Source organism: Epinephelus moara, chromosome 2, assembly GCF_006386435.1.
Source record: "Epinephelus moara isolate mb chromosome 2, YSFRI_EMoa_1.0, whole genome shotgun sequence".
NCBI lineage: Eukaryota > Metazoa > Chordata > Actinopteri > Perciformes > Serranidae > Epinephelus > Epinephelus moara.
The window spans coordinates 21,178,435-21,192,318 of NC_065507.1; the positions used below are offsets into that span (position 1 = coordinate 21,178,435).

General features: G+C 40.7%; 1 protein-coding gene across 3 annotated transcripts in view; it reads right to left on the reverse strand.

The window, feature by feature from the left end:
- The window catches only part of tmprss4a (transmembrane serine protease 4a), an 18,884-nt gene extending 5,103 nt beyond the window's left edge, over positions 1 to 13,781 (reverse strand). Inside the window, exons 1-6 of one of the 3 annotated variants that reach the window (XM_050071262.1) lie at positions 13,595 to 13,781; positions 2,771 to 2,825; positions 2,412 to 2,555; positions 1,997 to 2,149; positions 1,771 to 1,897; positions 1,532 to 1,651 (exon numbers count right to left, since the gene is read on the reverse strand). In XM_050071262.1, the coding sequence (XP_049927219.1) occupies positions 1,532 to 1,651; positions 1,771 to 1,897; positions 1,997 to 2,149; positions 2,412 to 2,523 (512 nt within the window). In that variant the 5' untranslated portion in view covers positions 2,524 to 2,555; positions 2,771 to 2,825; positions 13,595 to 13,781. Of the gene's footprint in view, positions 1 to 1,531; positions 1,652 to 1,770; positions 1,898 to 1,996; positions 2,150 to 2,411; positions 2,556 to 2,770; positions 2,826 to 9,078; positions 9,449 to 13,594 lie in introns of those variants that run through there. The other 2 variants (XM_050071270.1, XM_050071254.1) reach the window with 2 other exon arrangements.
- Between the last annotated feature and the right edge of the window lie 103 nt (positions 13,782 to 13,884).

Here is a 13,884-nt window from a genome sequence, read left to right on the forward strand (position 1 = left end):
TAACATTTGAATTAAACTTTAACAGCTGATGACTTGAAAATTATGCTGACTGTCATTTGCATCGACTATTTAGGAAAATCAGAGAAAAATATAATTTGCATAATAATTTGGAACACGGTGTAGACAACAGCATAGGTCTGTGTTTACTTCCTGTCAGCTCATGCCATTCACATCAGGGAAATTATAAAGAAGGAAAGGTCATACGTCAATGACAACGTTCAAGGAGCCAGACTTTGGTGTGAACCCATCATATCGTTCCTCCAGATTAAAAAAAAAAACATTATGTGAAGCCTATCTAAATATGTGCATTCTTTTTCCTTGTTATTGTTCTCCAAACAGATCATGGCTCTGTCCAGCAGAGGCTGAGATGCAGCTGATGGTCAGAGACGTGATTAATCTGGTGGAAGGATTTTTCATTCAAAGGTAAACCAATTAAGATACGATGGGTTAAAGTGTGATTTGCAGTGCCTGCCCCATTGACTCAGACAGAACTGACACCAAAGTCTGGCTCCTCAAACACTGTCACTGTCATCATGACCATTACGTCTTCATATTTCCATGATTCACATATACTGCAAAACATTCCAACAGGAAATACAAATGAACCCATTAATAATGATTATGTTACAAGTTTGAAACTGTCTACAGACCAAATCACCATGGCATCATGAGGACAACAACAGTAAATTCAAGGTAGACAACTGGCAATTTAGCCTGCAGCGTTTAAAGACATATGGTTAAACATAGTCTATCTGGGGGCGTTTCTGCTCTACTCATTCTATGTACTGTGTTGCTTTGCTAGCATCTTTGATAAACCAAATCTCTTGGCACGGAAGCTAAACAATGTACTGCTGTGGACAGCAGTACATGTACTGCTGTGGACAGCAGTACACATACTTAAAGCCACTCCAAAAAAGTCCCACCTAAAAAATCAATATCAGAATAAGTGTGCACTATATTTTCTCACACTAACTGATCAAAGCAGGGGTAGACCAACGACTCCCATGTCCTAAAATGACTGTCAATGGAGTCTGGTAAAGTGATGAAAATATTCTAAATACATCATACAGTTAAACTGATATTGCTTTTTTTGGTGGCTAAAAACAAACCATATGTGGCAGAGTTTGTGTAGCGCTGTTTGATTTTATGTACGTGATGTGGGGCTTTTCTGCCCAGAAGTTATTTTAAACAAACATGATTAGGTCTCTGTAGTATAGTTGTGACATCACAACTCCACAGAAGTCCTGGTGGCTCGTTTAAAGGCACAGTTTTTGAATAGGGACTGTTTGCATTTTTCTGTGGATTGAGCATTTTGATATTTTCACAGTATGTATATGGCACCCATACCTGCTTTATACTAAAAAACATGGGAATCTGACTTTTTTTTATTACAGTATGGGACCTTTAAATGTAGCAGCACACAGTAAGAGTTTCCTGCTCAGATTTGTGTCGTGATGACAAATAATGCAGTCATCACCTGTGGGGTTAAAAGCATTTGATTTCCCTATTTGATTACAGTGAGCTTCCTCACCGGTCTATGGTAGCCTGATGTATGGGTGTGTTGGTTGTCCCAGGTCTGACAGCTGTGAAAGGCCCAGTTTTCATGGAAGGTATCAAAGTGTCCACTCGGACGCTGGTGCTACTAGGTTTACTGTTAAAACAGAAAGGGGACAATGTAAGTCTTGATTCCAGGTCTAATAACATAGCCATTAAACTGACTACTCAAACTGTGAAATTAATGTAATCTCATATATTTATGTGTTAACTTACTATGTGTAACCCAGTTGTTTACATGCTGTCTGTGTGTGTTTCTCGGTCCAGTCGTCACTACACACACTCCGCCAACCTGGGCCACGGCTGTATACCTGCAGGACCTGCTGCCCTGTCATGAGACGCACTACAAGGAAGAATGGCACAGAAAGGAGGGCAAGAGGAGTCATTTTTCAAGCTTTGTCTGTGATGATGAAGCAAAAAAAGAGCCAGTTATTTGTTTTACCTGGAAAGGTAGTGTTGACTTTAAAGTTTGACACACAAGTAATTTCATCCTCTCCTTCAGCACAGTCATCTTTCCCATCACAGGCATTGTCTAGTGGGATGAACTTAAACGAACGCTTGCAGAAGAAATATTTGCTGTCAATCAGCTGCTTAACTGGAGGGAAAAGGAGAGGCAGATTGGAAGAAAAGGGCAGAATACAGGTTAGAATAGCATTCTGCTCGGGCGATTTGAAACACAGTGAATGATGCTGCCTCCTGTCATTATTTTTACACCTTTGCAAAACATGTTGCTCTGGTATCCAAGCAGAGACAGATGATGAAAATATAAAGGAGAGCCTGTTTGGCATGCCATTCTAGGGTGTTTACGTGTGTCCTTGGAGAAAGAAACTAGCCTATGTCCAAGAACTGTGACTCACTGAAGTATGCTGCAGTGACCAGTATGCCCAGTAAAACCACAACTGTCAGGACAGTCAGCACAATCTTCTTCCCCTTAGACGCCTTCTCTTTCTGAGTCTTTGGGGCCGTCATGGGCCTTCTATGGCGGCCTGGCCTTGGAACCGCTGTGAAGAAAAAAGACGTAGCAGTGGAGAGAAGCAAGAGAGGCAATGATAGTAAAAAAGTGGGCGAGAGAGCAGACATGAGAGGAAAGCGGTACTGAATATTAGTCATGGGGAAAACAAAAGTGTGTGCTGAATGTGGTGTTCTCAGTACAGTTCAACAGTTTCCAAGTATTGAACACATATTAACATGAAACCAAAACCAAGTGACAGCTTACCTGCCTGCCCGGGATTCAATGGTCTAGTACTTTCTTCAGGCACCTGGGCGATTGTCTGAGGGAAAAATAAGAAGGACAAGACAAGGTGAGCACAGGTGTCGAAACAACGGTGTGCACTGTGTGGCTTACAAGAACAGTACATGTGTCCAGATGAGGGTGTAGCCTTGTGATTTTGTAATTTTGTGTGGAAGTTCCCATGTAATTATGTAATCATTCATGATCAGCTTGCATCGGCCTTTTTCCAGGTAATCATTATCAAACACGTGTGAGAATAAATTACATATACCTAAACCAAAAATGATGCAAAACATAGAAAACGTGAGCCATGTGTAAAACAGGTGCATAATACAATGCATATTCAGGGGAGGAGCCACAAAAGGATTACCAATTGTGCACACATAGAACATGGTGTGACACAAGAGTTGTCACGTTACACCAATGTGCCTTCCTGTACATGTCAGTAGCTCCATATGCTGCAGGCACTTCCCATTATCTCTTATCAGACAGACCCCACCATGAAAGTGATAGAGTCTGAATGTACACTAACATTGGTTGGGTGTAGTGTGGCATGGTCTACTGGGACCCAGTGTGTCTTCCATTCAGATGCAACTGATATTGTGGAGACAGAACACAATATAATTTTGCAGGGTGGTACAGTTAGAGGGATGGCCTCCCTTAAGCTACAGAAGACAGGGTAAAGCCCATGCTACTCAGGTATCCTTAAGGCAGATATCAGCTGTATCCCAGTTGCATAATTGCGGACAGCTCATTGTGTGAAGGGAAAATTACAAAATGAATGACAGCATATAGGAAATAGAGGGGCAGGATGCTCCAAAGCTGTGGTTCCCACCCTTCTTGTGTTTAACCCTTTCAAATGATTACAAATGAGGATGTTGATGCTTGTGAGAAATTGAGGGATTTTCCCTTTTCAGATCATTTTCACTTGAAAAGTTAAAATGAGGCCTGAAGAGGTAAAATTATCCAATATTTAACAAGAAAAATGGAATCCCTTAAGTCCTGTAAGGTGATATTACAAGTGCACAAGACAAATGGCTTGTTCCCACAAGAGACCTATCGGAACTGCTCTCGTGGGGCTCTGTACTCAAATCATTTTGGGGTCGGCTTGTTTGCTCTTAAGGGAGTTTGATAATCAGTTTGTTCTCATCAGCGGTGCTATTGGTTGGGAAATTATGTTTGTAGTGCTTTTATGTCTAGTCAAGGGGGCTACGTTAGGCTAACGTTAGCTGTTGAAGCTTAGCAAATTTATAACATTACCTCACATTTTCTGTTTCGTCATGTAAATGTCTTCAATGTAACGTGGTCATACTTTCTTTGGAGTTGTTATGTTTGAGGGCTGAGCAGATAAACCTGGCAATTACTGTTTTTATTTGACCACTTGAAAACAAAGTTGTGAAAAGACCTTGACGTAGCATTCCAGCTAAAGTTTGTTTTCGGCCAACTGGTGAATGTGCACTCTATTTTCCGTCTCTACCAGCTCCTGACAAAAATATGTGGCTCATTAGCTGCTGAATGCTCCACTCTGTTCACCAGTTAGTGGCTAACTACTGTTTGTCTGCTGTTTCATGCTGAGCAGGTACTAGAGCACAGTGGATTTTTTGAGCTGTGTCTTTGAAAACTGTTGCCTGCTGTCAGCCAATATGATGCTATGAGAGTGGTGAGAGTGAATCAAAACAGTAAAGTTGGGGCTGGAGCCTATCCCAGCTGACATTGGGCGAGGGTCGGGGTACACCCTGGACAGGTCACCAGGCTATCACAGGGCTGACACATAGAGACAGACAACCATTCACACTCACATTCACACTCACACCTATGGGCAATTTAGAGTCACCAATTAACCTGCATGTCTTTGGATTGTAGAAGGAAGCACTTGGAGAAAACTGGAGCACCTGGAGAAAACCCAGGTTGACACAGGGAGAACATGCAAGCTCTGCACAGATTTTCTTCACCCCAGATTTGAACCAAGAACCTTCTTGCTGTGAGACAACAATGCTAACCATTTCACTACCGAGCTGCCAAGTAAGTAACAAGTAATGTAACGTTAATTTTACCATTTACCATTTTTCGCCCTCACTTTGCATTTTCAAAGAGTTATACAGGAGGGGTCATACAGCCAGGTGTGTCTGCAGGTCATGTGGCAATGATTTAAATTCGCATATAGGCTACCTATTTGTGGGATTGATGGTGTTCTACCTGGATGCAAGAATAAATATTTGTAAATGAAGCAGCAAAGAGTAGGGGTAAACATTTGGAAATTGTTATTGGTTTGTTATTAGTCATTTCACTGGTGTTGCAGCACACAGGCTTTTCTCATGTACTGTTTGTACGTTTTCCTACAAAAATTCGTAGATATCCCACGTAATCATGAGCTGATAATTTCTGTATAACATATTTGGGAAGTGATGTTACTGTGATTGGGTTTAGGAAAAGAAACATAAGGTAGACACGCCTTAAAAATTACTCAGAGTCCACATGGTTTCAACCACTGGTCTCCTGGGCAAAGTCCTGGGGGAAAGCCCTGTGTTTTGTGAATGCATTGATCACATGATCACAGCGCAGAGTGGTTGGAACCATGTGAACTCTGTGTTGACCTCATGTTTCTTTTCCTAAACCTAATCACAGTAACTTTACTTGCCTAACCTAACCTCTGTAACCTGATGTTAAGGATGTAACTTTATTTGGGCACAGTGGATTATGGGATATTGAATGTTACAAGGATACACCAGTTGTGTCGTTCGTAATGAGGGCTAAATGGGCTGTTTTCTCAGCAGAATTTGGACACAGTAAATTCAACCCTATTAGAGATCTTTAACAAATCAGGGATTGTGGAAATAGTAAGACAAACTCCTTCTGGATGTGACACATTTAAAGACCTACTGTGGTCTTTAAAACACAGTTTCACCATACTATCATTTTCAAACACTGTAGTACTGACATTAGTCGATCTGAACCCATTTCCTAGTGCACAACGAGAGGTCACCTGTTCTGTGGCTCTTTCACTATCTGTGTGTTGCTCTCATTGTATCTCCTGCAGCTGGCAGATAGATACTGTAGCACGTTAGTCATCAGCGATGAATCCTGTAGTGTCATAGCTCAAGTATCACGCCAGTATGGCTGCTGACTGGTCTATTTTGGAGGATTCAGCAGATGGTATATAGTTACTGACTGACGGTTACCTGCTGTTCTTCATTTGTCTTGTCCTCACAGCTTTTTCATTCATTGTTTAAACCACAAACATGTTTACTGTAAAATATGTTAGTTGATACTTTGTTTGGTATCTAGTGCTGAATTTTTGATGACTAACTGAGGAAATGCCGGACACATAGCTAAACAAAACAGCTAATAGGGAACACTGTTAAATACAGTTCTCTACTTCTCACTTCTGCTTTAAAGATTTTGGGTACACTCCCTCATTTACATAACTTATTTCTCTACCATCAGGCTCATTCGTTACTTCAGTTACTTAAAATCAACTATGATACAAGAGTGGTTTTGAAAGCTCACATGACTGTTTCACGTCCAGTGTCAGATATTGTCAGTCAAATGCAACAAACAAGCAAAGTGTATAGACTCTAAAAAAGAGAGAGAGGGGCAAAGAATGTTGTTGAGCAGGTTTTGTTTTGGAAGGGAGTTCACTTAATCCTGCTGTAAACCAGCTGTGCTGGCCGAGACCGTTGAGCTGAGAGACTCTTATATAAGACAGCATTTTAAAGGGTCACCTCCAACTTAAAGCATAAAAGCTGCGTACGTCAGAGACCGAGACACTTTGTTCTTTACTCTGCATGATGTGTCGTCCAATATGACTCAGATTTCTCTTCACATTGAAAGAAGGAATGTTTCACTTTTGTGCGTGGAGCCCTGCAGCACGTAGGAGTTGTACTCACTTACAGTAAAATGATATCTGGTACTAGCCATATACTTTTCACATTATGTGATAGTATGTAAGGTGAATCTGAGATGTCCAATTTCCACACTTTTTTCCAAAAGACTGAAGACTCACCTATATTTTTGAGACTTTTTTTGAACTCAAATGCAGTGTTTTTGCCTCACATTGATGCCATACAGTGCAGTATATGGAGCCCAAAAATGGGAGCTGAAAATCCTGCCTCCATGTAAAGTAATAATTTGAGTTTAACATATGCCAAGTAATACACATCCTCAAAAGAATCCACACATTCATCACTGATACCAGAAATTAAAGTAGGTAGAGAAAATAAAACAGTAAGATAAACCAGGTCATCTTCACCTGATGCTGTACAGTATGAGCGGAATAATTGACGAGGAATAAAAGCGAGATGAATGACACAGCACAAAAAAAGTAGGTTTGTCTAACCTGGGGAACAAGAAAGATCGCTAAGACAGTCATGTTGCCGAGAGTGGATAAACACATATCTGATAATACAAGTCCCTTGTCTGTCACACTATGACATATTGTCGCAGAGTTTTCTGGGAATCACAAAATGGCGTCACTTATACCATGACTAACGTAAACCTTTTCACGAGCCAAAGCAATATTTCAAAACACTCACCTAGCACCCAGCATCACCGTGCCTCACATCTTATTTCAGCAGCAGCAGCTCATGTATTAAATCTGATTTTGTTTCTTTTTGAGTCAGACTGATGCGTACGTTGGACTCCAGCCAGTTACCAGTTACATTAGTGGGAACTGCTCTGGCGGAAAAAGCATAACTGGGTCACGCTTAACAGATAAGGCCTTGACATTGTAAACCTTTTGTTCAAATGAGGTGTCCCCCCTTGCTACTTCTCAGCTCTGTTGGATTATGTTCCTTTTTAACTGAAGCGTTCACAAAAGGGCTTCTGAGAAACTACGCGTGACATGTTGGACGAGCTTTAATCAAAGGCCGAGATCTCGACTGCTGCACATGTTTAAATAACAAGGGGCACTAACAAGCACATGTATGCCTCTTCTTTTTGAGGAAAATGTGTTCCTTTAATGTCTCTGCTGAGATGATGACTCCCTTTTACACAAGTTTTATTGAGTCAGTCCTAATGTTTTGTGTTTTTGCTTTGTGTTGTTTCAGGCCCTGTAGCCCTTATCAAAGTGGCTAGTGAGATTTCAGGGTGGCCTCAAGTCTGAACCTATACATACAACCTGGTGTTTAGGATAGCTACGTCCCTTCTGGAGTGCCAAGGTGACCCACTTCAGTTAGAGTTTGAACTGTTGTCCTCAGGTTTTTGTTGTGCCTGTTATGAGGACCAAGTGATTCAATGTTTCCTTTGTCCCTGCTGCCATTGACATGCTAAATGGTAGATAGAGTTTAACTGCTGTCTGTAGATTGCTAATTTGCTCAGATTGCTTACATTGTTTACTTGTATTTTTGTCAAGTAGTCTATAAAAAACTTTTTTTACATTGCCTACTCAAACTTAATTGAACCTCAATTTTCAATCATTTTAAATAATCTTTTTAATCTTTGAACCTCCTATCTGCTCTTTTACTATTTTTTGATGACTTTTTTGAAAGTGTAAATCATTTAGCGATTCATTTCACCCTTTATGTCTTTTCTCTTTGCTCTTTTATTGTAAATCTATTTCCTGTGTTATGTTTGTATATTTTTTTCTCTGTAAAGCACTTTGAATTGGCCTGGTGTATGAAAAATACTATACAAATGAGGTTGCCTTGCCTTCCCTATGCTGTAGAACCTCCAGCTGAACTACCCTGCAAACTATGCCCTGTTGTTGTTGCTGCCCATCAGCACTCATTTCAAACCAACTTCCCTGTGAGGGACAATAAAGATATGTTGAACTTTATATGAGCAGAAGTCCACATGATAATAGGGTGCATTCACTGATACATAAGCAGGTCCACACGCACACGCTCATATAATCAGCATATAACAAGGTGTGGTGCACACATACATGCTGAAAAAATGTTGCCGTCTAGTTTGACCTTAAAGTAAAACAAGCACAAAACTGCACAGATAAATACAATGAGTATCAGATGGATCAAAATGAACTCAACATGTCCCTACCTGCACCAGGAGCTGTGACCTGTGATTAGCATTACCCATGTAGCTGCAGATCGTGTTTCCAACATGCACAACATTTCTGCTGTTTTGAGCCAGTGCATTACAGAAACTGGTTGAGCACCATTAGCAAACACAGAGTACTTCTTGTATGACAATGTGTCCTTGTACCACAGTATGTTAACAAACTTGTTACCAGGATATGTAGTGATGATGATATTCAAATGACCCCTCCAATGCAAACTAGTGACCTCACTGGCCATCTTCACAATGAATATGCTGTTTCCACTGCGAGTTACACTCACCCACATGATGTAGATGTCCTTCTTAGTTAGGCCTAGATGCACTTCTTCCAATACGGAGCACAGAGATAACACTACCCTCCCTCCCTGGAGGTGGGACTCCCCAGTTACTCACTGTCCCCTGGATGTCCTTCGTCCTCTTCCTCTCGCCCTCCTGCTCCACTGGCTTAAACTACAAAACCTGGTTTGATACAGTCTCTCTCTATTCTCTCTCTAACCCTCCCCTTTTCTTTCTACAGCAGTGTAACTGAATCCGGCTTGAAGGGTGCCTGACCTGCCCCTGTTTGAGACCCCAAGGCGGTACTAAAGAGTGCTGGTGTGTATCAACGCTCCGTGGATTCAGAGAGAGCTGTTTTTGAATGACCAAGCCCTGCTGACAAAACAAAACAAAACTAAAGTATTCCAGGTAACCTGAAACTTGAACCCTCCCTCCTCTGTCCCTGTCTCTCCTCCCACACACCCTCCCACTCCAAACTTTTTAAGCCCTCCGGACATACAGTACACCATATCTTCTTAAGCCCCCTTTTGTGTTTTTCACTCCTTAGCCCTCCCTCCAGTGCTCCTATGCCTCTCAAATTTTACCCAAACATACACCCACACAGACAGGCATCTGCAAAGATACAAATACATGCAAAAACAAAGACGTAGCACAGTGCCTCATATATATATACACACACACACCTACACACATACAACATGAAGTTATCAGTGATGTGGTGTGTGCAGTAACATGCCCCGAGGCTGAGGTGTGCATCTCTTGTCACCTGTATTGTTTTGACAGACTAATGAGAAGTCAGTTGGTATCAGTCAGGAGTTCCTGACATCAGATGGTGACTCATGCCACGCCTCATAACATGAACAGAACAGGAATATGAAGGTGCACTCAATGCTCTACAAGAGTCTACAGCCATGCAAGTGGATATGACTATGTACACATGCACAGAGGTGCTTGGAGCTGAATGCGTCTGCATGCATTGACGATGCTAACATGCTGATGTTTAGCTGGTATAATGCTTACCAGGTTCACCATCTTAGTGTAGCGTGTTAGCATGCTAACATTTGCTTATTGGCACTAAACACAAAGTACAGCTGAGGATGATGGTAATGTTACTAGTTTTGCATGTATTTGGTTATGAACCAACTAAACTGAGAGCAAGGGGATCACTGAAGAATGAATGAATGAATGCACTTAATTTCATGGTTGTTGAGATATTTCAGTCTAGACCAAACAGACCAACAGATGGACGCATGGCTAAAACTGTAATATATTAAAAATATATTTAAATATGTCTTTATCTATGCAGCATTAAAGGTTAATAGTGAGCAGAATACACATGTCAGAAAAGTACTTTCTCTGGGTTACAGTAAAACGTGCAAGAATGCTGTGGTTATAGACACACCTAAGTAATGGATGTCATTGGCTGTGTTAGTGACTCTGCTTTGGCATCACTGATTGGGTTATGGCCAGAGGTGCAACAAGCCTGAACAGTGTCAACCCATCAAAAAAAATACAGCAGGAAATTCCTTCAGTTTGTGACTGAAGTGTTGAATTACCTTTTAAGGATGCATTCAGTGACCACTCTGGTCACAAGGTCAGTGCTTCTAAAAATTAAGCCACTGTGAATGTTATGGGACACTGAGCATGGACAACTGAGGAAAAAAACTTGATTGGGAGTGTGAGAAAAAAGGCCAGGGCAAGAGAGAAAGAGCCATTGTTTAAAAAACAGCAGCCGATTGTGTCGCTTGACCTGGACTATTAAATGCAATGTACCTTAGAGATGACTCCCAACCCTTCCTCACTCATAAAACTAGATCTATGGGCACAGCAGTTGTCTAAGAGTATGCAGCATATCCTCCTGAGACCCGAACCTTTGTTTGGTAGGCATTTTTAATTTCTCCTAGCTACTTGGGATCAGCAGGACCTGATAGGTATAAAAAACTTTACATTGTCAATAATAATGAAGTCCCAATGTCCTCAAACGAGACAACAATAAAGTCTCAATGTCTTCAAACAAGTAGTTACTAATTAACGGTGTCGTAGCTTGTTACTGTTGCTAAAATTGGTCAAATTTGTTGCCATATCAAACTTCAAACATTATAAAGCATAAATAAACAAGTTTCAGCCATTAAATGTGATCAGGTTTTGGACCTTGTCCACTTTGGGATCGGCTGCAGACTGTCTTGGAAATGGTTGCCATCTTGTTTTCAGATGAATTAGAGTATTGTGCTCCTACTACAACTAGATGGCACAAACAAGTGTCCATGAACAACAGTTCTAAGTCAAGTAGAATTAAGTTTAAGGTCAAGTAAACCCAAAATGTGATGTCCTTATATGAGGACAAAGGGTCTCAGGAGGATATACGGAAATAGATAGATGGATACATATATGAATAAAGGCAGGTAACTAGATACATGTGTATGTAGACAGAGCTTTCTGAGGGGATCAGTTTGAAGCAGAGGTGGGACCAAGTCATTGTTTTGCAGGTCACAAATCTCAAGTCCCAGTTTAAGTTAGACTAGTCCTGAGTCGAGTCCTAAGTCCTAAAATTTGAGTTTCAAGTCCTGAACGAGTCATTATGTGCTCTTCAACAAATGTAAAGCCATGTTAACAACAGAGTAATAATGTTTTAGATTTACAAAAATCACGAGTGCTTTTTAAAATTTGTAATGTGTTGGAAGTTATCTCTCTTGGTAATTTTTTAACCGCATAGTACGCAAACAAAATTATCTGTAGAAAACGTTTTTCACCTGCTGCTCGGTAACGTCATGTTCATTCTTCAAGATTCTTTTCTGGAACTTGACTGGATCCTGTCAGTTGGGTCTGGAGAATTATGTGTCGACTTGCTGGGAATGAATGGTATCAACGTTAGTTGGTCCAGGAGATGAAATCAGTTGATTTGTGATACACTTTTTGAATAACACAAATCGTTCAAATTAATCGTTGGGCTTTGGGGGACAGTATCAAGTATTTTCAAGGCTCAAAAAAGGCTTAAGTCCAAGTTAAGTCACAAAACACTGGTGTTAGAGTCCAAGTCGAGTTGCAATCTTTTTTGAATCAAGTCAAGTCTACTGTCATCAGATTTATGGCTCAAGTCCGATTGGTGTGAAGCGAATGACCTCTGAACGTTCCACACAAAAGGTCTCTTTCAGCCAATAACCTCAGTTAAACTTGTTGATATTCAGTTGCCATAAAGTTGCCAAGACACTTACTATAGAGGCTCCACCCTGGCACTGGATCTGGTGCATGCCCTCCTTTTGTGTGTTTGCCAGACTGAGCTTAGTTAAAGTCAATATAGTGTCAGTTGGAAACCAGTTTGTAACATGATAGACTTAAAAAAAAAATCAACATGCACAGTAAATCAACCCTTATCCATTCCCTAATATGCCACATTTACAGAGTTCACACTGCAGATCACATGAATACTGTGCAGTCATGTTTTCCATGACAGTCCGACGTAGTTGAACAATGGCTGACGAGATGTTTGCACACACTATAAAAGAGAAGATGAGAGCAATTCAGAGATCTAATAAATCTATTGTATGCCCTTGTTTGACTCTTTTATTGTTCTACTGAGTCAAGCTGCTTCGTTTTGTTCATTATCCTATCAGCTCTCACAGTGCGACAGCCAAAACACACAGTCCGGGTCAGCCTGATGAAACGCATTCATTCATTATTCTTCATTTCTTTGTCAGTGAATCCATCTGATGCTGCTGCTAAAATCTGTTCTTTTCCTTTCAGCCTGGGTGTATGTGAGGATCAAGGACAATTAAGTAGACCACTGACTTCCTGGAAGCTTATAGTCCACATGGGTTACATATTAACAGATCTGTTTAGGGCTACTACTTTGATTTTTGTAAGACAAGAGAACTGGAGCTAAAACTGTTTTTCTGTATTACATATTCAGAAAATGTTGAAACTCTTTTATTTCTCATTGACTTGCAAACGACACGGCAACAGATTCAAATTCTGTGCAGTCTCTTGACGCATTTTATTTGTTTACAAGACCAATTTTGAACATAGAAAGCAACTTTAGTCCAGTTTAAATACAAATATGCTCTCTTACTAGTCTGTTAAATCATACGTATTGTAACATAATTTAACATATAGACAGAGTCTGACACCATCAAACCTCAGACATTCTTGACTTTAAATCATATTATTTAATACATTTCGGAACCATAAGACCCCCCTCTCTGGCATAAAACTTAACATAACATTGATTTTACATGTGGATGTTTCATTTAAAGCGTTTTGCATCCTTATTAGACATGCTGACACAGATTTAGGGATGAATCAAAGTTCCATTTTTGTCTTTTTAAAAATAGTCTACCGCTCACAGCATGCCATCCATTCTTCATTTCACCCGCATACTGATTTTGTCGATGGAGAATGCGATACAAGCACATTGGTTATCAAGGTGCTTTGATGGTTAGGTTGGGTTAAAAAAAAGCAGAAGTGATAAGAAAACAGATCATAACACACACATCACACTGCCCACACTGCTGTACTCTTCCTCACCTGTAAAGTAGCTGCCACTCGGTCACTCCGTGTCACAAAAGCACCTGAAGGTTAGGGATCATACCTGTGGAGAAAAGGATTCCTGGTGTCTGCATTTTTCTCTGAGGAGTTTCTCAGCAGACCTTTATGGTTTCAACAGGGAACACCCTTCTGATTTCCTTCATCCCACCTCTCTGCCCTCCACTACCATGGCAAACAACTCATCTCTCTCTCTCTCTCTCTCTCTCTCTCTCTCTCTCTCTCTCTCTCTCTCTCTCTCTCTCTCTCTCTCTCTCTCTCTCTCTCTCTCA